The 24,553-nt window shown below is 40.4% G+C and overlaps 1 protein-coding gene across 50 annotated transcripts in view; it reads left to right on the top strand.

The window, feature by feature from the left end:
* LOC133169750 (collagen alpha-1(XII) chain-like) overlaps positions 1 to 18,289 on the top strand; it is a 48,138-nt gene extending 29,849 nt beyond the window's left edge. For 49 of the 50 annotated variants that reach the window (XM_061302179.1, XM_061302202.1, XM_061302193.1 and 46 more), the window contains 31 exons: positions 824 to 953; positions 1,064 to 1,206; positions 1,489 to 1,618; positions 2,033 to 2,152; positions 2,234 to 2,380; positions 2,458 to 2,574; positions 2,650 to 2,802; positions 2,895 to 2,969; positions 3,053 to 3,192; positions 3,291 to 3,414; positions 3,495 to 3,638; positions 4,085 to 4,249; positions 4,375 to 4,413; positions 4,521 to 4,659; positions 5,181 to 5,323; positions 5,642 to 5,751; positions 9,886 to 10,038; positions 10,272 to 10,349; positions 10,739 to 10,825; positions 11,271 to 11,324; positions 11,635 to 11,730; positions 11,883 to 11,936; positions 12,470 to 12,523; positions 12,706 to 12,759; positions 13,547 to 13,618; positions 13,709 to 13,744; positions 13,818 to 13,884; positions 13,962 to 14,144; positions 14,332 to 14,409; positions 15,433 to 15,603; positions 17,484 to 18,289. In XM_061302179.1, coding sequence (XP_061158163.1) covers positions 824 to 953; positions 1,064 to 1,206; positions 1,489 to 1,618; positions 2,033 to 2,152; positions 2,234 to 2,380; positions 2,458 to 2,574; positions 2,650 to 2,802; positions 2,895 to 2,969; positions 3,053 to 3,192; positions 3,291 to 3,414; positions 3,495 to 3,638; positions 4,085 to 4,249; positions 4,375 to 4,413; positions 4,521 to 4,659; positions 5,181 to 5,323; positions 5,642 to 5,751; positions 9,886 to 10,038; positions 10,272 to 10,349; positions 10,739 to 10,825; positions 11,271 to 11,324; positions 11,635 to 11,730; positions 11,883 to 11,936; positions 12,470 to 12,523; positions 12,706 to 12,759; positions 13,547 to 13,618; positions 13,709 to 13,744; positions 13,818 to 13,884; positions 13,962 to 14,144; positions 14,332 to 14,409; positions 15,433 to 15,603; positions 17,484 to 17,632 — 3,405 coding nt within the window. In that variant the 3' untranslated portion in view covers positions 17,633 to 18,289. Of the gene's footprint in view, positions 1 to 823; positions 954 to 1,063; positions 1,207 to 1,488; positions 1,619 to 2,032; positions 2,153 to 2,233; positions 2,381 to 2,457; positions 2,575 to 2,649; positions 2,803 to 2,894; positions 2,970 to 3,052; positions 3,193 to 3,290; positions 3,415 to 3,494; positions 3,639 to 4,084; positions 4,250 to 4,374; positions 4,414 to 4,520; positions 4,660 to 5,180; positions 5,324 to 5,641; positions 5,752 to 9,885; positions 10,039 to 10,271; positions 10,350 to 10,738; positions 10,826 to 11,270; positions 11,325 to 11,634; positions 11,731 to 11,882; positions 11,937 to 12,469; positions 12,524 to 12,705; positions 12,760 to 13,546; positions 13,619 to 13,708; positions 13,745 to 13,817; positions 13,885 to 13,961; positions 14,145 to 14,331; positions 14,410 to 15,432; positions 15,604 to 16,382 lie in introns of all 50 variants that reach the window. The other variant, XM_061302217.1, reaches the window with a different exon arrangement.
* The last annotated feature ends 6,264 nt before the right edge of the window (positions 18,290 to 24,553 follow it).

Here is a 24,553-nt window from a genome sequence, read left to right as displayed (position 1 = left end):
ACAACCTAACGGCCCACATTTGACTTGAATTTAAAGTACTCTTCTGTTTGCCACAAGGAATGTAACAGCCTCATAATAAGACGTTAAAAGCTAAACATTAGTCTGCTTAGCAAATGTCATGTCTTTATACCTGTACATCAGCATGAATTATAAACCTCAACTGGGTTCATAAAACACTGTATGTGACATCTGGAAGGAGTGTTTCAACATCTTAACGTGGAAAGAATTTTTCGAAATATGTAAACAAGTTTTGAAGTTTTACTCGAGTGACATCATTGGCTCGCTTTGCCGTCTGCATCAAATAGTGAGGATTTCAGTTTTTCTATGAGGTGCATATGATATGACTCCACAACAATATGGCCTGTATCATCTGCATTACTGGCTTTGGGTTGACAGTTTTACCTTTGGTTGGCCTTGAAATTCTATTGGAGTAACTCTCCAAGAATTCTGGTCTCATGCAACTCGTGTGCCAAAGATTTGGCCTTCGCAGCCGTCAAACACACTCGTCAACTTCAAAAGAATATTTGGCTCGTCCCTTCTCTCTGTGCTGACAGCATGATGGGTCACAGAGAGGTGTTGTGTAGAATGTACACGTGTGCATCAAGAGAGAAGGGAAAGGTCTTTGCGGGAGCAATTGGTATGTCATGTTAATGATACACTTCAAATTTGCTCGTTTGCTCCAACAAGAAGGTAAAGCAGGGGGGTCCAAATGATGGAGAGCAGACAAAATAACTGTTCCATTCATTTTCACAAAAGAAGGGAGGTCATAGTCAAATAAAGGATACTTAATCTTCTCACATGACTTTCATGTGTTTGCATACAGGTTATGGTACCAGGGACTTCCACCACGGCATTGCTGCCAGATCTGATTCCAGACACTGATTACAACGTTGCAGTCGTTGCCGTATACAGTGACGGTGAAGGAGAAACCATCGCTGACAACGGCAAAACACGTACGAAACTTATGATTACAACGCTGGCTTGATTAGAAAACTTATTTTAGTATCAATAGGTTCGTAAATAGGTTGTTATGATGAAAGTACTGACATTTCTTATAATGCAGGTCCTCGCGGCGGCCCCAGGGACATGGTTGTGTACGACCCTACGACCTCCAGTCTCTCTGTGAGCTGGGAACATGCTGATGGCCCAGTCACGCAATATCGCATCACCTATGCCCCAACCACTGGAGACCCCATTGAAGAATATGTATGTATATTTTTTGCAGACTTTGTAGCTTAGTTGAACTTTGTATTATTATAAAAGTGAGTAAATTTAATTTAGAAATTAAGGATATGTTGGCCACATAATTAGGATCAGCTGCACACTCTAATCATATCCTGAAAAGTTCGCCATAACATCTCATTTGTATTCAATTGTTTACGTGCACCAATATAAACATCGTCCTTAGGGTATGTTGCATATGTTGCCAATTACAATGATTGTTGATTATGTTAGTTAACATTTAGGTTTCTGTCATATGACTTGCAGACGACAGTCCAAGGGAACAGAAACAATGTGGTTCTGCAGAACCTGGATTCAGATACCCCTTATCACATCAAAGTGACTGCCATCTATGCTGATGGACCAGGAGGAGAACTGGAAGGAGATGGTCGCACAGGTACAGACTATTCAACGTGTCTCTACAGGAGGAAGAACACTAGAATTGCATTGACTTAATTCGGCATGAATGTTTGGAATTCACGGCAGAAGTCGGAAAGATTGAATGGATTCATTTACTTGATTAGAATTGTGATTAATTCCAGAAAAATAGGTTTTGACTTGATGTCACGCTGGCCAAAATAAACACAAGCTATTGCCAGAGGATTACGCAATGGCTGGAGCCCAGCTAGACCTGCTTCTTGAAGTAGTCCTGGCTTGCATTATACCTAATTAACAAAATGAAAGTAGTTTTCCAAATTCCCCATAGTTCATATAATCACTGATAAGGTGATGAAACAGAACCATGTGAAATTTCATTTGCATGTTGTTCCTCTGATCCGATGATAATCGTTATGCCTGGGCTTTCCTACAGTGGCTATGCTTGGACCCAGGAACCTTCGCGTTTCCGATGAATGGTACACCCGCTTTAAGGTCTCCTGGGACCCAGCTCCATCAAGGGTTACCGGATATAAGCTTATCTACCAGCCTGAAGGTAGCGTTATGCCATTCTTGAGATGAGAACGTTGATTAGCATAAATATTTTTCACACTGTCCTGTTTGTGTTTCCTCCCAGGCTCTGATCAGTCCGAAGAGGTTTTTGTTGGCGATGTCACTACCCACCAACTGAATAACCTGACACCCGGAACCACTTATGATGTGAAAGTGTTGGCGCAGTACAGCACCGGGATCAGTGGACCTCTGATTGGCCAGGGCACCACATGTAAGATGATACCTGAGGTACAGCTACTCCAAATTGTTTTGGCATTCTCAGTCAAATATGCTTTGGGTCTTTTTTAGTGTACCTGAATGTGACAGACTTGACAACATATAACGTGGCCTATGACACCTTCTGCATTCGCTGGGCTCAGCACAGAGCCGCAACGTCCTACAGGCTTAAAGTCCAACCGGTTGATCGTAAGTGCTTTAGTAGTTTTGGAGAATTTCTTGAAATATTGTTTCGGATAGATCTAATTTCCCTTCCCTCTTCAGCCTCTCAAGGTGGAGCTCAGGAGATCACAGTCAGAAGCAGTGCAAGTGATTACTGCTTTGACGGTTTGACACCTGACACCCTCTACACTGCCACTGTGTACACTCAGACCCCCAGCATGGAAGGGCCTGGAGTGGACACGAAGGAGCGAACATGTAAGATGGCATTTATTATGCTTCAGTGTATGCTCTTCAATGTACATTCCATTGACTATTTATTTAATGTGCTTTTTTTCGGGTCCCTTAAGTGGTTAAACCCACTGAAGCGCCAACCGAGCCACCACCTCCTCCTCCACCAGCAACAGTTCCAGCAGCATTGGATGGTGAGGAGAGCTTTCACATGTTAAATAATGATACTAAATCACTGGACTGGCTTTTATTAATCACTGATACACTTGAATCACAGTCTGCAGAGGTGCTAAGGCCGATGTGGTCTTCCTCATTGATGGCTCTTGGAGTATCGGAGATGATAGTTTCGACAAGGTCATCAAGTTTGTCATAAGCATGACCGGTGCTTTTGATGTCATCAGTCCGAGTGGCATGCAGGTGAGAAGACATTTTTTGGTGTCTGTTGAATCAGGACATTTCGATCGTCAGTTTACGTAGATTGTAGAGTAAGATTCCCACGTCACATTTTCCCTCAGGTTGCATTTGCGCAGTACAGCGATGACGCTAAGACTGAGTTCAAGCTCAACACATACCACGACAAGGGGGTGGTCGTTTCGGCTTTGAAGAATGTTCGCTACAGAGGAGGAAACACCAAGACAGGTACTCATCTTACAAGTGTCCGTCTGAACAATGAAATGAACAAATATGATAATGGTTTTGATTTTTGCTTCTTTGTCCAGGCATTGCGCTGAAGCATGTTTACGACAAGGTGTTCACCTCTGACAGTGGAATGAGGAGGAATGTTCCTAAAGTTCTTGTGGTTGTCACCGATGGACGCTCACAGGATGATGTCAAGAAGAACGCCCTACAGCTGCAACAAGCTGGTATGCCTAAATGAATTTGCATCAGTATAGCTCACAAACACAAATACGAGTTATTGAACTTTCCAGTTTTCCCCTCATAAATGTTTACAGATCTGAATATTTTACATGAATGTTACAAATTCACCACATTTGTCTTTTGATTAGTTTGTTTGTAGAATTATGCTGAACTCAAAGTTCTGCATAACATTATAGAGCAAAGGCGGGATGGAGAAAGGAAGAATGGAGGAGTCATTTGTTTTCATTTTTGTTAATGTTACAGTCCACCGCATCTGTCCATTGGTCAAATCTCATGTCATCTTTCTAAACCAAGAAATATTCTGCCAACAAACAAACAATTCACGTTTTCTTTCTACTTTTGTTACCAGTTCAGTTCGGCATTATGGCTTTTAACTGTTGGACTCTAATTTGCTTGACAATTGAATTGTTTTGTGTTGTTCCCTCCACAGGCTACAGTGTGTTTGTGGTTGGCGTAGCCGATGTGGACATGGCAGAGTTGAGAAACATTGGCAGCAAACCCAGCGAAAGACACGTGTTTGTGGTCGATGACTACGATGCCTTCGACAAGATCCAGGACAACCTGATCACCTTCATTTGTGAAACAGCTACCTCCAGTGAGACAGAGACGATATTATGTCCTTTCAATCTCTTTAAACCTAATGTCTGAACACATGAGAAGCATTATTTCAACCCTAAGAGTATGTTTGACTCCTTCTTCGCTTTTCTGTTTTTGCTTTAGCTTGCCCTCTGATCTACATGAATGGATACACCACACCTGGTAAGCATCACGCACACTGACTGATCCCTACACACCTTGCTAACATGACTAGCATATCTTGTAGTGGTTTTTACTCCTTGACATGATTGCCCTTTGCCAATTTTCAGGATTCAGGATGCTTGAGGCTTTTAACATCACAGACCGCACGTTCGCTGGAATGAATGGTGTGTCCATGGAGCCGGGCTCATTCAACAGCTACATTGCCTACAGGCTGCATAAGGATGCCTACATAAACCAGCCAACCAAGTAAGAACTGGTGCAAAACCCTGAGTGCATGTAAAATCAACAAAGTAACTTTATGTCCAACCCCATAATGATACTGAATTTCCGCCGTCGTCAAAGAGACTACTCAAGTGAACCATCAGCAATAAGTTGAGAATAGAAGCCCAAGTGATATCACCTGGAGGATATTTTCTTCCTGTCCTGTTCTTTTCTGTTTTAATGACCCAACTCACCCCTGGGCGAAAGGTTTTGCCCTTTTATGCATCCGCAAGTGGTGTGTTTGCAACTACTGAACTTATCAAGTAGTGAGTGGAATGGAAACAGTTGACAATGTAGTCAGGAAGAGAGGATGGAAAATACTTTCAACATGTGAGTCATTTTTGCACACCCAGAGGGGTAACTGGTAATAATTTAGCTTTTAATGGCTTTGTGACAGACTTTAACATTCTGGTTAGTTCACTCTTTAGTAATTTGACAACATTTGTTCGATTGCTTGACTGTGTCAACTTTGGGTTAATAACGATACAATTTGTTTACACCAACAGGGAGATCCATCCAGATGGTCTTCCCCCATCCTACACCATCGTCCTCCTCTTCCGACTTCTACCCGACACACCTTCTGATCCTTTCGATATTTGGCAGATTTCCGACAAAAACAACAATCCGGAGGTCGGCGTCACCGTCAATCGTAAGTCTCCTCTTGTCATTTGGTGCTGTAGACGCTATAGCATATCAAACTCGGACATAGCTAATTAATTATGGGTGGGAAACGGTAATTGAATTGTCGGTAGTCTTCTACGGTAATTTAGGATGGGGTTTGCTTCTAAGATGGGCATTTATTTTTCAACTGCACATGTGGTAAGTGCATGCAAATGATTAGGAGCATGGACTAAATCCCCCTTAACCTTTTTGTTATCCCCCTCATCCGTCCGTCTACCCCCATGTGTTCCCTATAGAACAGTCTGTGCTTTCCGTGTCGCTTCATCAAAGCTTCCTCTCTTTCCAGCTTCAAGCAAAACAATCACGTTCTATAACAAGGACACCCGAGGAGAGATCCAGAGAGCCATATTTAATGAGGAACAAGTGAAGCGCATTTTCCATGGCAGTTTCCACAAGGTAAACACACCGTCCCATGCTCGTTGGGAAAAGCTGTCGTGGTCCTTATTGAATATCAGTCTTCATCGTTTTATCATTTAAATCATCGGAAATATTTTAGCTCAACTTTCGGATCTATTGTTTAGTTATGAAAGCGCACCAGCCGAACTCATGCCTTTCCCCCAAAGAAATATTTCCAATCATTCATACAACTGAGGTATTTTAGCATTCAATTACTTACTTGATGAATGAGCTTTGACGTTTATAAATACAAAGGAAATACTTCAACTTCATCAATCCAATAACCACATGAAGACCAGCTATTCTGCAAGTCGTTGAATGATTTCCAAACCAATCAACGCTGCACACGGGAGGCTGGATTGCTTTGTTTTCTATTTGATTTGGATTGAATGTGAATTAGTCATGGTGCATGTAGGTACTTGATAAACAAAGCTCTCCACACTACTATTTCAATTCAAAATGATTGCAGATGGTTTGATGTCGTCATCTTCTAGGTCATTCTACTAACAATTAAACTTTGCTTATTGGAGGAGTCGTTAAGAAAAGTTTGTCCTCTAACAATCTGTCAAAACAAGCCATCGCTTGAACTAATCGCCGATGGAGTCATTATTTTTCTTTTACGAAACCTTTGTCTTCAGAACATTTGCCACTACATTAGGCCCACTTGCTTGTGTGTCGTCTCTTGGGATGACTGAAATCAGATTGTATCGAATCCAAGTCAAAGCAGCAGCCAATGTAAAACATCCACTGTTTTGTTTTAACTCAGCAGGCTGTTAGGATCACAACAATGAAACATAGTATATTTTCTTACTGATGACTTATGCCACACAGCAAGGAAAAATAGTTGTTTCAAGGCCACTTGCTTTTACTTTTTTGTCCTCCAAAGACTAATATGTAAGTACCCTAAGAAGACTGATTAAATAAAGTATCTATCCAATGGCAACATTCAATCATGCCTGAATAATCTCAATTGAGTGGACCCTTGTAACACAATCAGATTTTGAATCAATCTTTCCTTCAAAAATATAATGGGAATAGAATAAGTCTTGATAATACTCTGAGTATTGAGTTCTTAAATAGTTTGGCAAGTTGTGTTGTTAAACAAGCGCAAAAAGAAAAAATAATGTGCGACGAGCTACTTTGATGAGTTTTGGTGATGACTGATTTTTTTTTTCTTCATTTCGTCATATTTTCTGTTCAGTGTTTTGACTTTCAATCATTGATAGCATAATGAAAGCATACTCATACCCCAATAAGCCAAACAAAACAAATTTTCCTTGAAAGTATTATTTGAGCCCAAGTTTTTAGACTGCGGAAATGTTCCAATGGTGTATTTCGTTTTCATCCTAACAAATATAAATACTCATAAAATTGGAATCTCAATGTTATTTTCAAAGAACCGCAAAACTAATTTGGGGGGATTTCATGAATGAATGAGATCCTGGAAAATGTTTGATGATGATTTCATGACATCACCGTGGCCCTTGTTTGACAGCATAATTTATATGTGTGAGCCCTCAGAGCGTGACTGTGTTCCGAATGTACACTGGGTGGCTAGCTTGTGGCACAGCGGTCTACCTAGCCTCTTATTTACTGGAGTACTGACTGGGTGCTGTTGCTTCATGCTTTGGCAGACTATGTTGATGTGGTTTCACTTTGTCCACTATAGTTACAGAATCAGGCTGTCAGGCTGAAACATCCTCAGGCAAAATTTGGTCAGTTTATTATTTTTTTTCACAAAGATTTCCTATTGATCAGTTTTGGTAACAAATAATTGACCAATTATGGCTCCACTTGACAATCACCTTCCCTACGGTCTTACTTTCCCAGCAACATCACAACACATAGCAGGGACTGCCATTTTTGTCAAACATATTTTCCCTTCACTCATGGTCTCTTTCTTCTGCTTCAAGATTGTAGCTGAAGAGCTGATAGCTTCATAAATGTAGGGACTGTTCAAATGTTCCAACCCCAAAATAATCCATCAGGTCTCAGACATTATTCTTTGACATTTATATATAAAAATAAAAAATCACCATCATGGCTGAATGCTGACCACAGACTTCTGCTTTTGCCAATGAAAGTTTAGATCTGAAGTTCACTTTCTCTGAAGTTCACTTTGAACCAATACTATAAATCTAAATTTAACTCTCACAATAATAGAACTTTCCCAGTAATGGAAAGTATAAACATTACTAATCGCAGTAATAAATTTAAAAATAACAAAACTAAAACATTGTTTGAATCCAGCAACCACATAACAGGATTAGGTTTCACAGATTATTATTATTATTATTTTTTTTTAAGAAGTACAAAAAACACAGTCACAGTTATGCAGGTAGGGCAGTCATTCTGTAAAAAAAACAAAAAACTAGAGCTCTGAAGTACTGCCATAGGAAAAGGAAAGATACCGAGTATCCAGCCTGAATTTTATTTTGGTAAGGAGCACAATACTCCCTTTTTCCCCTAACACCCAACCCTTTCTGGCTTTTTCATTTTTCTAATGCATGAAGAGTCATTCTATGTGGTTCAAGTCCACAGCACTTGGTCATAAAGTGCTTGCATTTGGTTTTCGTCTTCAAACTTGTAAATAAAGAGCAACCCGGGCTTGAGAGGTCGTGGTCTACCACGAGCTGAGCATGTGGGAAAGCTCTCAAAGATGAATTTTGCATATGAGAGACAAACTACCCCTCTTGGGAACTCCCTGACTCCCACTTTTAAGGGTTAGGAGATGGTCTTGTTGACCCAAGATTGCTCTTTTCACTTCATCTCCCTGCAAAACAGTAGAAGATTAGCTTGAAATTTGCCTTTGGTAATATTTCACTGGAGTAAAACCAATTTTTTTTTACTGCAGTTGTCATTCTCTAGAGCATTGTTTCCTAACAAGCCAATGGCACACCACCAAACAAAAACGTATGAGTACTGAAATAATGTTGCTTCTGTCTGACTTCACTGACAAATGTACAAGCGTAGTATGAAATGTTTAATTCTACACAGCTAGTTACAGGAAGTCGCGACTTTTTCTGGCGGTACATTAGTTTATTGTATCTTCTGCCCTCTAACGGAAGAGCATTTAATTTTTCTTCCTGTCACTATATTTTGTTTTGTTTGTTTATTTTCACATACAAAAACATTTAAAATGTACATAGATTAAATAAATGTGATGGAGAATGTCAAAAAAACCCTCCAGGGGCTTGCGAAGTGACATTCTCCAGAAATATGAATACATTTAAGGTAAAATTTCAATAGATAGAGCAATATGCATCCTAACACATATCATACAGATGGAAAAAAAAGAAAAATTAAGAAAAAATCAGTGTATATGTCAGTGGTATAGCTAGAAGAACAGATTTACTTGTATTTTGGCTCGGACAAGATCATCCTCAAGATAAAAGTGTCATAGTGTAGTCCACCCAAGACCCAGCAATTAATGAGATATTAGTTTCCAAGAATTTTGGTCAAGTCTGTGGTTGTTAAGATTTTGTATAAAGGAATAGGGACATGCTTATTGTAAAATAAAGAGACCGCTGAGCAGGGCAAAATGCGCTCTGGTGAAATGAAAGCTCGGTATCCCACAAATGATATAGTTTCATAACGCCAAGAAGGGCTCTCCGAACACAGTCTGACACTTGAGTCATTCTGTATTGTTATACCAAACTCTTTCTGCAGTTTTACCACTGCGGGCTGCTGTCAACTGTTGTATATTATGATCAGCAAAGTCATCAAACAGGAATTACCGTCGGAGTCAGGAACCACTGGATGGTAATATTGGAGTGGGTAATCAGAGCAGTTTTGGAATTTCCAAACAGTTTCCCAAAAGAAACAGTTGTGTGTAGTGAAGTATGAGCAAAGGCAAAGCTTTTAAAAAATCTTTAAAAGCTGAATACAAAAAAAAAGGGTTCATTGAGGTTGTTCTTATCCGTAAGGCTGCACTTTTCCTTAATTCCTCATTTCCTTCGTGCTTAAAAGGTCGGTCAGACCCCAGACAAATCCAAAAGTAAAAGCCATATTTTCGAAAGCCCTACGTATTATCAAATAATAGCATAGCTTCAAGTTTGGCAGCTGCAAAGGTAGAAAAGAGGACAATAATATTTTGAATAACCGTGCCACCTGTCCATCATCTTCGTCCTACAGCTCCACATCACCGTCTCCCCGGAGAAAGTCAAGCTCAATTTGGACTGCCAAGAGGTGGGGGAGAAGCCCATCAAGGAGGCCAGCAACATCACATTGGAGGGAACCGAAGTGCTTGGCAAGATGGTCCGCTCGGGAAGGAGGCAGTCTGCAACGGTAAGTGAAACAAGACTTCCAGAAAACACATGTGCAAGAGCATCTCATTTCTTTTCACGACTTCAGTGAACAACGAATAAAAAGGAATTCTTTGAAAGAATTCCATGTGTGGCTACGCACGCTAAAAAAAAAAAAAAAAAAAAAAAGAGCTCAATGTGCAGTTTTTAACACTGTGCATTGTCATCATGTATGGAAGTCATTTTTAACACCCTTCAATGTTTTCGTCTGTTTAGTTCCAGCTCCAGATGTTCGATATTATCTGCAGCTTGAGTTGGATCAGCCGAGACAAATGCTGTGATCTGCCAGCCACGGTAGGTTTCATTTAAAAAACAGGGGTGTTCAATAACAGCAATCATTCAGTGGTTAGAACTCCGAAGTGCATCCATGGAGGACGAAAGGCCTCTTCATGGATTGCATTGTAGTTCTGATGGAATAAAAAGAAAATTTGACACCAATATGAAATGATTGTTCCGCAATCAGAATTGGCACATGCATTCATTTTGCGAATACCAAGAGTGTACATACACATTTTTCCAATTATAATTGCCTAATTTCCATTGATTGTGAGGTTTTTGAAGCACAAGCTCTCTGATTAATGTTGATGGCCTTCTTTGTATTTTTTTTTTTTTTACGGCTAATTGCTGGTCTTATCTACACATGTAGTTTCGCTCATTTAATCCTTTTTCTGTTTTGTTTCCAGCGAGATGAGGCAAAATGCCCGGCCCTCCCCCACTCCTGCACATGCACGCAAGATAGCATCGGCCCCCAGGGTCCACCCGGTCCATCGGTAAAGCTACTGCACATCCCGTTTTCCTCCGACCTGTCTTCATCTTTAATGCTGATAAAAGACTTTTCTCTTATGTCAAACATGTTATGACAATGATGACAATGCCATAGATTCTTATGATGGTGCGACTATAAAGAGCCGCTTGACATATGCCTGCAATACAGTTTGATTTCCAGAAGTCTGAGGATGTCCCTCGCCTTAGGAGATATTTTCTTTTCCTCTGAGCAGCTGAGCAATGAGGCCAGTCACATGCAATGAAATGGGGGTTTCGAGGGTAGCGTCAAAAGACAAATGCCTGTTGGAAAAACGACTGCCCATAACCCCCACTCATCTCGTGCGAGGAATTTTTTTTTTTTTTTTTTGGATGGCTGTGGATCTTTGGGCTGTTGGAATTTGCTCCTGTTGTTGCACTCACACTCTGTCTTTTGATTGCTTACCTCTCTAGGGCGGCCCAGGAACTAAGGGACCACGAGGAGATCGAGGCGACCCAGGCAAACCTGTGAGTGAAACCTTGGTTCCTTTTTAACATCTTGTAACGTTTTGTTTTCAATTCGACAAACGCCAATGATAACTCCCAGATTTGAAACACCAAATCTTATTGCTGTGGTTTTCCAGAAGCAGTGACTCGTGTGCTCCAACAATATTGTTAATCACACTAACAAAAGATGCAACATCCCTATTTAGCCATTAGAGGATCTTAAATACTTTTTAACCACAAACTGATGACGTCTATTTTCTATTTTCAAATTAAACATCTGATCAAAGTTTTCTTTTTTAAAGCTATTGTGCTGTGTTGTATGTCTCGGCAGGGTCCAGGGGGACCACGTGGTGACCCAGGACCTGTCGGCCCATTGGGACCCCCAGGTCCTCAAGGTCCTAACGGATTGTCTCTACCTGGATCACCTGTAAGTTTATGAACACCACCAAGTTATATAACCTTTATTATCAGTGAATACAGCAATGAGAAACATTTGTGGAAATTCTTGAATAGGTGAAAATCTACATTTCTGTTTGCCATAGCAAAGTAAAAATATGTATTTTTCTCTTCCATATTCAGGGTCGCCCTGGACCAAAGGGAGATCGCGGAGACCAGGGTCTAGGTGGCCTGCAAGTAAGCCCCCCCCCCACTCCCTTCTTGTGGTTTATGAACAGGACGTAACAGAGTATATCTGCTTGTGTAGCCTGGATTCAGTTAACATTGCAATCAGGGAAACCACACTCAGGAGTAGGAGGATTACCCTCCATCCTCAGGGACACCCAAACTTTGAAAGAGGCGCAATGATTGACAAACGGTAGACCGGAGTTACATTATTAAGTGTGGACTCAAGTTACCCAAATGAGAATAACTGAAATGGAACATGTTCTTTTCCCAGCCTTATAACTGAAAATACTGACTTTGTAAAAAGTGTGTGTAAAAAAGATAATTGCAGTGTACATGTGCAATCAATATTGTGCATGTTATTATGCACATCACATGTCAACTGCATTGAGTCTGAAGTTAGTATGTTGACTCTGGCGTAACTGAAAAAATGCACCATTTTAGAGCGTTATAGTCCATTTAAGCAGAGCTATTTGGGTAACTGCATGAAGAGGTTGTTCCTGATCATTGCACATTGATTGACTGTGTCTCCTTTCTTCTTCAAGGGTTCTCCTGGGCCACGTGGTCCTATGGGTCCTGTTGGACCAAGCGGAGTGCGGGTAAGGCATACCTCCAAATCTACTTAGTGTGCTTTCAAATGGATGTAACATTCACCTACTATACAGCATTTTACATAATTTTTGTCAGCAATAATATTAGGTGCTAATTCAGTAAGACAAACTTAAGACCGAAAGCAATGTACAGTCATGAAATTGATGCATTGTATGTTGTTTCCATGCAGGGGCCACCAGGAAAGGATGGAGGATCTGGACCCAGAGGCCCGCCTGGGCCAATGGTAAGTTTGTGTTGCATTAAATGTGCTGGAAATCCCAATCGGTGCGCAAGCTTTGTTGTCTCTTCATGCTTCTGCTGCTCACATTTTTTTCCGCTGTGGTTAAGGCAATGTCTGAATGTAATTAATCGAGCACCGCTGAGGACAGGCTTCGTGCCAATATACAATAAATAAATACGTATATATATATATGCAGTTTATCTCAAGAGTGCTATTTGCAGAGGATGTTTTGACATGGGATTGTTTCCATCTCCGCTTAGACCCTTGGCAACATGTGGCCTTTAATGGATTTGTTACAGTCGATCCCAATTCAAATGAATTCATGCAACAGTTAACGGGAAATGGATTTAATGCCGGTGGTGGGAGTAAAATGTGTGATCTAAACTTGTTTTTTTTACACAAGCCCCGATTCGATTTTCAATTTACAGTTCCTGATTTCAATTTGATTAGATTCTTTAAAATCTATTTTTTAACTCAAAAGGCCTTCTTGCAAACCTTTCTAACTTTAAAAAATAAACCTTGAAAATGAACTGAAATTTTACTGTTTAACTACACTTTAATCTTAACAATGAATGTATTATTTTACTTATTATACATTGAAGCATATTTTAAAGCAGTTTAAATCGACTTTAAATTGATTTTCGATGAACCATTACATCCCAATTTGTCTTATAATGTAATTCAAGTCAAAATGTAGGTCATCAAAGTTTGGTTGTTTAAGCCAATCAAGTCGCAAGCCATAAAATGTGGCGATTCAAGTCTGACTCGAGATTTTTTGTCCATTCTTCAGGGAAATCCTGGAACTCCAGGTGCACCAGGAGTTACCGGGAAACCAGGAAAATCAGGAGACTCAGGACGTCCAGTATGTAATACCAATCATTGGACATGGCACATCACACCAAAGGATAGCTTTTTAATGCATGTATTTATTAATGTGATGTTGCTTTAACAGGGACCCGCTGGCATTAAAGGAGAAAAGGGCGAGCGGGTATGTACGCTTTCAATGTGTCAGTCATTTCCTACCATCAGTCACACTGATTTAATCCAACATGTGTTTCCAGGGAGACTTTGCATCCCAAAACATGATGCGTTCCATTGCGAGACAAGTTTGCGAACAGCTTGTGAACAGTGAGCAAAACATTTCTTCATCATATTGTTTTTCGCTTTGATCATCCTACTCAAACATATGTTGTTATTTGTTCCAGGTCAAATGAGTCGAATTGACCAGATGCTCAACCAGATTCCTTCCGGCTACCGTAGCAACAATCCAGGGCCACCGGGTCCACCTGGCCCGGCCGGAGAACCGGGAACCCGTGGAGACCCAGGACAAGGCGGACGACCTGGCTTCCCAGGAGGTCCCGGGTTACCTGGAAGTCCAGGAGAAAGAGGTACTTGAGTTTTTTTTGCTTTGTAAAAGTTGAGTTTGAGGTCATGCTAATTATGAGACTTACGTAACAACCTGGTTGTAGTCTGCACATGGTTCAATTTAACTATTTTCCATGTGGGCTTTTAATTCCAGATCATTTCAGGATGTGTTTTTTCTACAAAACGGATTCTTATTGCTTATGTGTGTAGGTGCGCCAGGTGAGAAGGGAGAGAGAGGATCTCCAGGCACAGGTGTCCGAGGACAAAGAGGTGCAACTGGACCACCAGGTAAGACTCTCCTTCCTGCCTCCCTCTTTAGTCTGACAATAGACTGCATTGTTAAATCTTCCGCCCTATGAGGCAAGGAACATAAGCATGTAGGTTCTCTGTTTATCATCTCAGACTGTCGGTCAACTAGTCGTGCGACTTTGTTTACACAAAATCCCACTCGCACAGTGGCTCCATTCTTTTTTTCATGGAGCTTTTGAACACAAGAACTGGTGAAATGAAAATGGATTCACAGAAAAGAGTTAACATTTTTCTTGGAAAACCACAAAGGATATTCCTGGACGCTTCTATAGGATTTATGTACGTACATATGTGCTTCTCCAAAACATTGTGCACATCTGAAATATGACTTTCCGTAACTTGGAAATAAATTGAACATTTTTACTTGTCTATACATTTTGACCAGTTCCAGATGTCAGTCATGGTCTCTGTACAGTTCTAGATGACTTGCACGTAGAGTTACAATGTCGATATGATAATGTAATCCCAGCAGGAATTTTAAAAATAGCTCATCACTTCTTAAGATTTTCTTTTGCTCAGAGGAGGGACATTTGTAAACCATGTGTCCGACCTCACTCGACCAAATTCTGACTGATGTGAGACACAACTAAAGACCTGTGGGAGGAAGTCCACTCGAATGACTCAATCCAATATGAGTGTACGTGTGTATGTGTGCGTAAAGAAGAGAGAATCAGAATTTTGCACAATGAGCGTTCTTTGGTGACTCCGTTGACAACACATGGGTTCACTTAAGGCGGAGAGCACGAGGGGGAAAATTCCATGCTGAGTTCTCACTGTCTAGACAAATGGAGCTTTGGGAGGGGGGTTGGTTAGAACCAGTACCTCCACAAAGTTCTACATAACTCTTTTTTTTGCGAGTGGGGGGCTGTATAATTGAGTAACTGGAATTGTAAAATTACAGGGCTGTTAACCGTTTCCACTCAATATTTATGATTGAGGTCATAAGGGCTTTGAGTTTGTACCCCTTCTAAACACTCTTCCTCTCTTTCTTCTGTTCTTCAGGACCACAAGGAGAGTCCAGAACGGGTCCCCCGGGTTCCACTGGCTCTTCAGGCCCTCGTGGCCCTCCAGGTCGTAATGGTAATCCCGGGGTGAGGGGACCACCAGGACCCCAAGGATACTGCGACTCCTCTCAGTGTGTTGGCATCCCTTACAACGGACAAGGGTATCCAGGTAAAGCTCGAAAATGTCGAGCTGCTGCATGCTACTACATGACATAGCACACTAATTACACGCAGCCCAATGCACTACTTTCTATGATAACATTTAGGAACATGCATGTGTGGTAGTGAAAACAAAATATTAATGCGAGAAAACTGACCATTTACTAAACTCTATTCCCAAATGAGCTCAATTTCAGATTCAACTGTAGGGGACATTTTTAAAATTAAATTTAAGCGTAATGACACCGCTGTGTTCTACAGTATGATTATCATCGCACTTTTTCGAAAATGTTGGTCAAATTCCAAAGTGTACAACTTCAGGGGCATTTGACTTTTGAGGTCTTATGGTTGGATGAACAATGGGCCCATTCTACGATTTTGGACGAAGGTAGAAAAACATCGACTTCCTCACATGGAAAGTAAATTCACTGTATCTTTATGATTGCCAACTTGGAATCTTTCATTTCGCTCTTACTCAAGCCTCATGTGCAATATTTAAATCCAAAACTGGGTTGGACGATCCCCATTGGGAAGTGTTTAGTGATCGGTCAGTTGGGACTCACCGCTCTCCATCACCTGCATTCGTTTGATGTTCTATTTAAAACATGCATGTAAATCACTCTAGCTAGCAGTGTATGATTCTCTGCCTAGAATAAAGTAACTTTTTTTCCAAAGACTAACTCACCCCATGTGAATATTTGCAGGTTGGGCATAGTAAATTCTCAGAATCGACTATGCTCCTTTAAAGTTTCAAGTCCTGTTTCTCAGACCTTTGCCTATTTGTTACAGGGCTTTACTAAAGGTGCACATGGACATGACTAATGAACATTAAAACAAACAATTACAAAAAAAACCCCGCCAAAACCCAGAATGGAAGTGGACTGGCACTAACATCATCTCACAGCTATAAGCTACCGTGATGGCAACCTGCTGGCCTGTTTGCATCTTGAACCGCAAAAACCGCTGGGAACACAAAAACAGAGACAGAGCATTCCTACCAAGGAAGGAGCATGTACAAACACCACCCAACACAACTACTAACAAAGAGGATTTCATAATTGTGTACGGGTAGAGGTGAGACTGTAAATAAAACTAATGTTGTGCTATGTAAATGATTTATGATCCCCGGACACTTCACTAAATCCAAGTTAACGTCTGTACTGAGCTTGTGCCTTATAACCCTCCTGGCTAACTTACTTACACCAGCAATAACCTCTGTTTACAAAGTGACCAGACTGAAGCATGTTCCGTTTGTACTTTTAACCATTATATTTTTATTTTGTGTGTATGTTGGACAAATTGGTGCTCAGTGTTGCTCTCTTGCCGGTTTAGTGTAGCGCAGTTGTTGTTTTTTTTTTTAAAAGCTTTATTGTGCAAGAACTTGAGCTAAGAATAAAGTCATCACAGTAGGAGAAGGAAAAAGGGAAATGATTAAAAGTGGTTTTCTTACAGGAATAAAGTTGTAATATTGAGTGAAAGTTACTACATAAACCCAAAAGTTTCTAGAAGGGCCAGCGGCCTCTTGAGATTAATTGCATCAAATCATTAAATATTTGTTGATTATTACCCCCAATTGGATGTTTTTAATTTATTTACTGGCGTCGATGTTCCAAACATTGACGATTTCATTCTCAACAATTAAATTTTGGTTGCCATTTTACAACTTTATTCCAGCAAAAATGACCTTTCATTCATTCTCATAACTTGCAACATTTTTCACACATATTCCATTTTTTTTTTCTTGTAATATTTTTATTTTATTCTCAGTATATATACTCTTTTCTTTTCTGAGGCTAATACTCCTTTGTGTAAGAGTGATCACAGGGCAGTTTACATTAAAACTATGTGCAATACCATTTGATTTTTAATTTGGCCGCATATTTTCTATAGCCAACACCTACCAGCCTGAACCGGAGGTAGCGTCTTTATCCGTGGAGCCGGCTGGAGCAATTGAGACAGTACAATCATCAGGTTACACGCGAAACCAGCGAAGAAAGCGATCGCTTCCAAAAGGCGATACAGAGACACTAGCATCATAGCTACCACGAGGAGTCCTTAGAGTGTAGTATTTACCTAACGTTGATGATCCATTTATGTGAGGATAAAATGCTATTCAGAACATATGTATATGGGTTTGATACCCATAATTATATTGAACGTATATTGTTTTGACATGAGAACTTAGCAATACAAGGTCACTCATCACGCTTAGTGCTCCTTTTTTTTTTTTATCTGATTCCAATGTTGAATGCATTTATCCTGTAAAAAAATGCAGAAAGTCTTCCACCAGATGGTCTTTCAATTCAATGTAAAGCTGTTGTAGGAATTCCATGAGATTAAAAAGGTCTCATAATTCTATCCCATAAAGGTTTCTGCATCTTATTTGGCCTATAAAACCAAATAACAGTCTGACTTGTAATGCAGCAAACTTTTTCATCAAATGTTTTTTTTTTCTGCTACCAGATGTGTAATTTGCATGTTTGTGTTGTATAATTTACTGAGAATTTGTAAGTCAGAATAGAGTTGTGTTCTATCAATGCAGTTAGATTTGGATGCAAGACTATGGGTCATAGAATTGCTGTTCTCATGTTTTAACTGCACATATGTTGTGAATTCCCCACAGCCTTATTTTCTTATTTATTTCTCAAAAAAAAAAAACAGAAGAGGCATTTTTCAATAAAACTACTGAAAATGTTGCTTTTGTGTCCGCTGATTTTTCACTTCTGCCGAAAAATGGTACAACAAATCCCTCAAGTGGGAGTTCTCTCATTTGGGTTTAATGATTCAGATTTTTCATTTGGAGTAACATAAGTTCATTCAAGCCTTAGTGCAACAGGAAAAAAGAAGCAGGAGTGTGAAAATAAATATTCCCAAACTATTCTGATTTGCTTCACAGTTGTTACCGTAGCTTTGAGTCTTTTGAGCTAATAAGCTCAGACTCAGATGAGGACACCGCAGAAATTAGCTGGATCTGATGCCGAACCTGGAAAAACATTTTCTCGAATCATTTGGGTTTAATAGAGGGAATATGAGATACACAAGGGAAGGAACAATTTATGCAGTTCCTATCCAGATTGAAGAACAAAAAGCCTGAGATATGCTTGCGATAATAAATAGGGTCGCCACCCAAAGCTCTGAGTCATAATTACTTGCATTAATTTGTGATGAGCGCAGCACGATGGAGCAAAAACCTTCTCCCACTTTTAAATGATTTCTTTCATCAGCAACATGGATTTAAATGAGATGTCTCAAAAACTGTTCCAGGATATCTACATCATATTTTTAAAATCCAAACTACAAGTTGTTCCCTTCGAAGGAATCCCTCTAGAGCCCAACACACTTTCCCAGCCGGCTCTACTATGCCATCACGCAACCCTGGAAAGTTTCTTCCAGTATCCTCTGACACTCTGTCATCAAGGCCAACTTGCTGTCGCCAAAGTCTTCACAACAGGTCACCCTGGTGACCCCCTTGAGCTTGGGAAAGAAGAAAAAAAATCACCCAGTCGTTCTGACTGTCTAGTGAAGTTCGCTCCAGCAGAGCGATAATCTTCTCGGCGAGGAACTGTCAGATGCTCAAAGCATTGTGATCAACCAAAAGTTATTCTGGCTCTTGCCTTTTCTTTCACACTAACAAAATAAATCCCACAGGTTCCCTGCTTAGATGTGTAGGGAACTCATCGACATTTTAAATAACTCTTCATGACAGTCATTGGCACTACTAACATGCTACTGTGTGAAAACATTTGACTTCATGTTTCTTTTTCATGCTTAATTTAAACAATGCTGAATTAATTAGATCATTCATTAGAAAACTGCCAAACCCAAATTTTCGCTCTGAAATATTATCTCCATTCCCGGTTGGGAACCTTTTAGGTAGATCTTTGTGAAAGGACTATTAGTCCGGTATCACTTGTAGGTATAGTACAGTAGGAGTGTGCACAGATGGTTCATGTTAGACATAACACAGGAGGGAGAAAACCTGTCAAAGCATTTGCCGTGCAAAGAAAACCCTGACATGAAAATAACAGTTAAGAAAAACTGACTGCAGTAGGTCTGTAGTTTGATATCAGGACAGTATCTTAAATCAACAGTCACGTCACCCAAACAGGCCTCCGAGGCAAGCTATCACTTTCTAAATACATACAGGAGTCAGCGACGACAAATTGGAGATGAGAGAGTACAATGCCATATGGACATAAGGTTGTACAAAGTACGATGTTGACGGCGAAAGAGGTCCGATCCAGCTAAGATCTTTAATGGAGACCTATTCATGGTACCCAATCATCACCAACACATGTGGCGACAATTATATTTCCTCCATCCATTTTCAACTGTTTATCCGAGTTCGGTCGTGACTTCACAGTCCACCTCCAGTGCAGCCAATTCAGTCGATTGTAGATTTCAACAAATCTCAAGAATCATCTAACCGAATCCATCCATTTTGTGTTCCACTTGTGCAATGTTGCAGGGAGCCAAACAAGCACGGTCGAGTGACTGGTGAGTCACAGGGTTTAAATACAGACAACCTTTCACACTCGCATAAAAGCAATTAGATGAGTTGGATTCTGTTTGGTATTGGAGGTTCTACTTTAAATCCGTACAAGACAATTTGCTGGAAGTGATGTTAAAAGATGCTGATGATGTCATTGTTAGGAAATATACGAAAATGCCATTGTCTCCTTTTTCCATCCTAATTAATTCTATTGTGTTTCCCTTGAAAGTTATTTTCATGGTGCTTTATTTTTCCTTTGTTGACAATCCAACATGCATCTGCGATCACTTTGTGGCAGAAGGATTCTATCGGGTGTCTTCGGAGTCTGCGGTTGGAACTCACTGTTTTATCTTGAATTGTTCATTCCTATACAGCAGAACACATGTTGCTTCCTCTGCATCCGTGTCTGTTTAGTTCTAAGAAATAATTCATAGTTGAAACAAACAGCTTGCGGGGAAATTAAATCTTATTAGCGTCTTTTCAATGCAGTGCTCAGCTTGAAGCTTCCAGAGGTTGGACGGCTGGATGCTCTCGCATGGCATGGAATCGATTGCAACCAGACTGTTCTGTTTGTCTTAGAAGACATTTCGCCTCTCAAATGTTTCATCAGGTTATGCGACAAGGCTTGGTTAGTTTTAGCATCAGCCAAAATCGGTGCGGCAAACTCAGCTAATTTTGCTCCAAATTGGCTGGAATTGGATCAATTGAGAACATCCACAAAAAATTGGGGGTGTTGTTTGTTTCTTCCATGCAAAGCATTCTTTGTTACCATGCTGGGAAAGAAGAATTTAGGTATTTATCTATTTATTTTACACAGTTAAGTGACCCCTTTAAAATGAATGAAAGTGAATGTGAGTGCTGTACATCAGGGGTCCCCAACCAACGGCCCGCGGACTGGTACTGGTCCGTGGGTCACTTGGTACCCGGGCCGCCAAGCCACACAGAAAAGTCTTTTTGAAATTTATTTATTTATTTATTTTTTTTATCGACAATCAATTAATTCAGGTCAAGACGCTCGTCCCGGTCACGTGACATGTTCACGTCTCGTCCCCAGCCGTTCCACTACGTGTCTGTTGTCATGGTTTCTGTCTGTGTGCTCGCCCCTCCCCTCCTGTGTGCCCATGATTAGTTTGATTATTCTCACCTGCCTCTTGTTACCTGTCGTGTATAAAAGTCCTGTCTGCCCCTCACGCCCTGGTCGAATCCTTGTGTGTTGTTGTCTTGATGCCTTGTTGGTTCCTGTTGTCTAATGTCGTCATGTCTTTTTGTTTCACGTCTTTGTCGGTCAGTCCTGTTGTTGGTTTTGTCAGTAAGCCATATCAGTTTGAGTTTGAGTTTGCCAAGTCTTTTGAGTTTGCTTCAATAAACCCTGGTCCAAGCTGCACTTGGTCGCCCTGCTCCATCCGATTCCGTGACAGAAGCCTTCAAAACTGCTTCGGCACATGGAGACCAAGCATCCTTGGTCCAATTCAACCTAACGTTTTATGTAATTTATACTTGTTTTTATGCCAGTCATATCATCATTTTATTTCATTGTATTTATAGATTTATTATAAATGTATTATTTATTTATATACATGTATTATTTATATATATGATACACTTGGAGTAGTGCAATGATTCATTGATTTCTTGTACTTTAGTGTTCTGAAGGATTCTTACACAATGTTTCAGTTTGTAGTAGATTCATATCTCTGACAGGACACATCGGAGTATTTAAAAATAGCTACAGAAATTTGATTGACTGTCGAGCTGCGTTGTAACCGAGTTAAGACACTGCGGGACGTTTGATTTTGCCTCACCGTTAAACTGCAAGCATATAATGAAGATTTAGTGTCGATTCTTATGCACCGTTTCAGGCTGATGGAATACAATGCCAATATTGTGAACTACCATATCACACGTTCTGTCACGGCAGACATAAATTAGGTGAGGTATTAAATCCCGATAGAGACTGCATTTAGCTATGTATTCTATTTTAAACTTAATTCCAAATTCGTCGTTGTCCTTGGCTGATATAGAGTATATAGTTCATGTATTTTCAATGGGGCAGTGCGGTGGACATGTTTTTATTACTCCAAACCTGCAATTAGACAATGAAATGCAGCATTTGGGACAATCTGTATAAGGCCAGTATAATACCCCAATAGACAATTTACAATGGGCGACGGTCATCAAGTAAACAGTAGATGATTGTACAGGATTTGACTTGCCTCAAGTAACAACGTATTAAATCTGATTAATTTCTATCAAAACCAGAGAAGGAATGCCGTTTTGAACACGAAGGGGAGTGGAATTGCCAATGGGCAAGTGTTCAAGATGAATGCAGACAATACAGTAGGTTTCCATCCTACACGTTGCCAAATACAACAGCAGAGCAGGACTCCCCTTTGAATGTGTCAGAAGGAAAGCCAACAACTCCGACTGACCTCATAAAAAAAAAAAACTACCAGTGGGTGTGAATTTTCCCTTCGTGAAAAATGGGCAGTCAGCAATCGTAATCCACTTTTTGTACTATTTTATTGATGTTTAACACATTCCCATTCACAAGATGGCTTGGCTATGTCTGTGAATGTACGTGTGTGTATAATAGTTCATATTCTAGAATGTATTTCATTGTTCATCAAGGTAAGTTGTTGTGTTCACACAAAGCAGAAAATACTCTGGTGTGGTATGATGATGAATTTGACTTTGAGCCTCAATTTCGCCCCAAACTACTTACGATTGACGTCATTTCCATCCATCCAATCTCTACAATCAATAATGATTTGATGATGAACTGAGATTCAACTGATTTGCTAATCCCAAAACCACAGTGCGTTCCAGTGATGTCACAATGAAGATGAGTCTTATTAAAAATGTCATGTTTGGTTAGCCTGATATACGGGGGGGGGGGCTTATCTTAGCAGCATGTCTTTTCGCTACGTGAAGGAAAGAAGAAAATTTGCCCTGGCTGTCCCCTTAAAGCAGATGTGCGCCACATCTGGCACATCACTGATCGGCCCTCATATTGATCATAAAGTAAAACTTAAAATATGCAACACTTTCATTTTGAAAGTTGTGGTTTTGTTTTATGAGCACACTGTGGATGCTCGTATAAGTGAGGTAGCAAACAAGAGCTACTTGTGTCTGAAGTGTTCCCGACTTCACTAAATTTGATGACTTTTACGACCCAAAAAATAAAATGACAAAAGTGGTCCTAATTTTAGAGGCGCTTTTATTTCCTTCACAATGGAGGGAAGAGAACCAAGAAGATTAGACTGCATGCACCCCTGAATCATCTTAATTCAAATATTACCCAGTAAAACGAATTTGCATGAAGTCACAGTCTGGATGCTTTGTGTGACGAAACCTTTCTGGGGTCAATTTGACCCCCCCGTACCTTTCATGGGTCCTTGCAGCATTCACACTTGAGCGGAAGTGATTTGATCTGCAGCAGAATTCCTTTAAGAACCTTTGAAGAGAAAAAGGTGGTCCTGGCCCGCTTGTATGGCGCACACCAGGATGACATCATTTAATAGTGTTCACACTTGAGAAAACAAAGCGTGCTGTCAAAGCAATGACTCCAAAGTTTGTTTTGATTGAACCAAACAACATACCCTGAGGTGTTGATTCCTCGAATGCACATGTGCTACAAGTCCTGGGAACATACTTGTGAAAGTTGCTAATGCCCAAAAAAAATAACGTGGACCTTGAACTCTTTGGATCTAATGTACTATGTAGGCTACAGAAGTTTCCAGCTTTGACATAGTGAATAAAATAACAAAACCAATATTTTCTTGCTTTATACCCTAAGGCACAGCTGTCAAACTCAAGGCCCGGGGGCCAGATACGGCCCGCCACATCATTTTATGTGGCCCGCGAAGACAAATTGTGCATCAAATTTGTGTCATTACTAGAATTCCAAATTGTCTTAACTTTTAATATCATTTTTCTTTAATATTTGACCAGTTTTTACTCGACTGATTTGAAAACGAGTTATTTGTCAGTTTGTTTTGTAGCTTTTACTGTATATAATGAGATGCTCATCCCTTTATTTGGGTTGACAGTCATAATGGCCCTCCAAAAGAAACTATGACTACAATGCGGCCCGTGAAAAATGAGAAACCCCTGCCCTAAAGGTTTGAAGATCAGTCAAAAGTTGCATCCAGCAGAGAGCTGACAATCTTCAGCCCTTCCCAGCCCGACCTTTAACCTTATCTTCATAAGATAAGATGATGATCGATCATGATGGCGCCGCGGATGGCAGCCACGGTGAGTCGCTCTCTGTTTATTTGTCTTATTTTGTGTGTTTTCTGTGTCCTTTGCTGCCCATCCCGGATCACTTTTACCAGAGAAGCTCTGTTAAACATCGGACAGACTTCTTCTGGTACTTTCTCTCCTGTTCTCTCCGATTCAGACTGTTTGTCGGAGATTCTAGCCGGAGCGGCGGTGCTGTACAAGCTAGCGCACAAGCTAGCGCGACGGC

This window comes from Syngnathus typhle, linkage group LG16 (genome assembly GCF_033458585.1).
Source record: "Syngnathus typhle isolate RoL2023-S1 ecotype Sweden linkage group LG16, RoL_Styp_1.0, whole genome shotgun sequence".
NCBI classification, from domain to species: domain Eukaryota; kingdom Metazoa; phylum Chordata; class Actinopteri; order Syngnathiformes; family Syngnathidae; genus Syngnathus; species Syngnathus typhle.
This window is presented reverse-complemented; position numbering and strand designations above follow the sequence as displayed.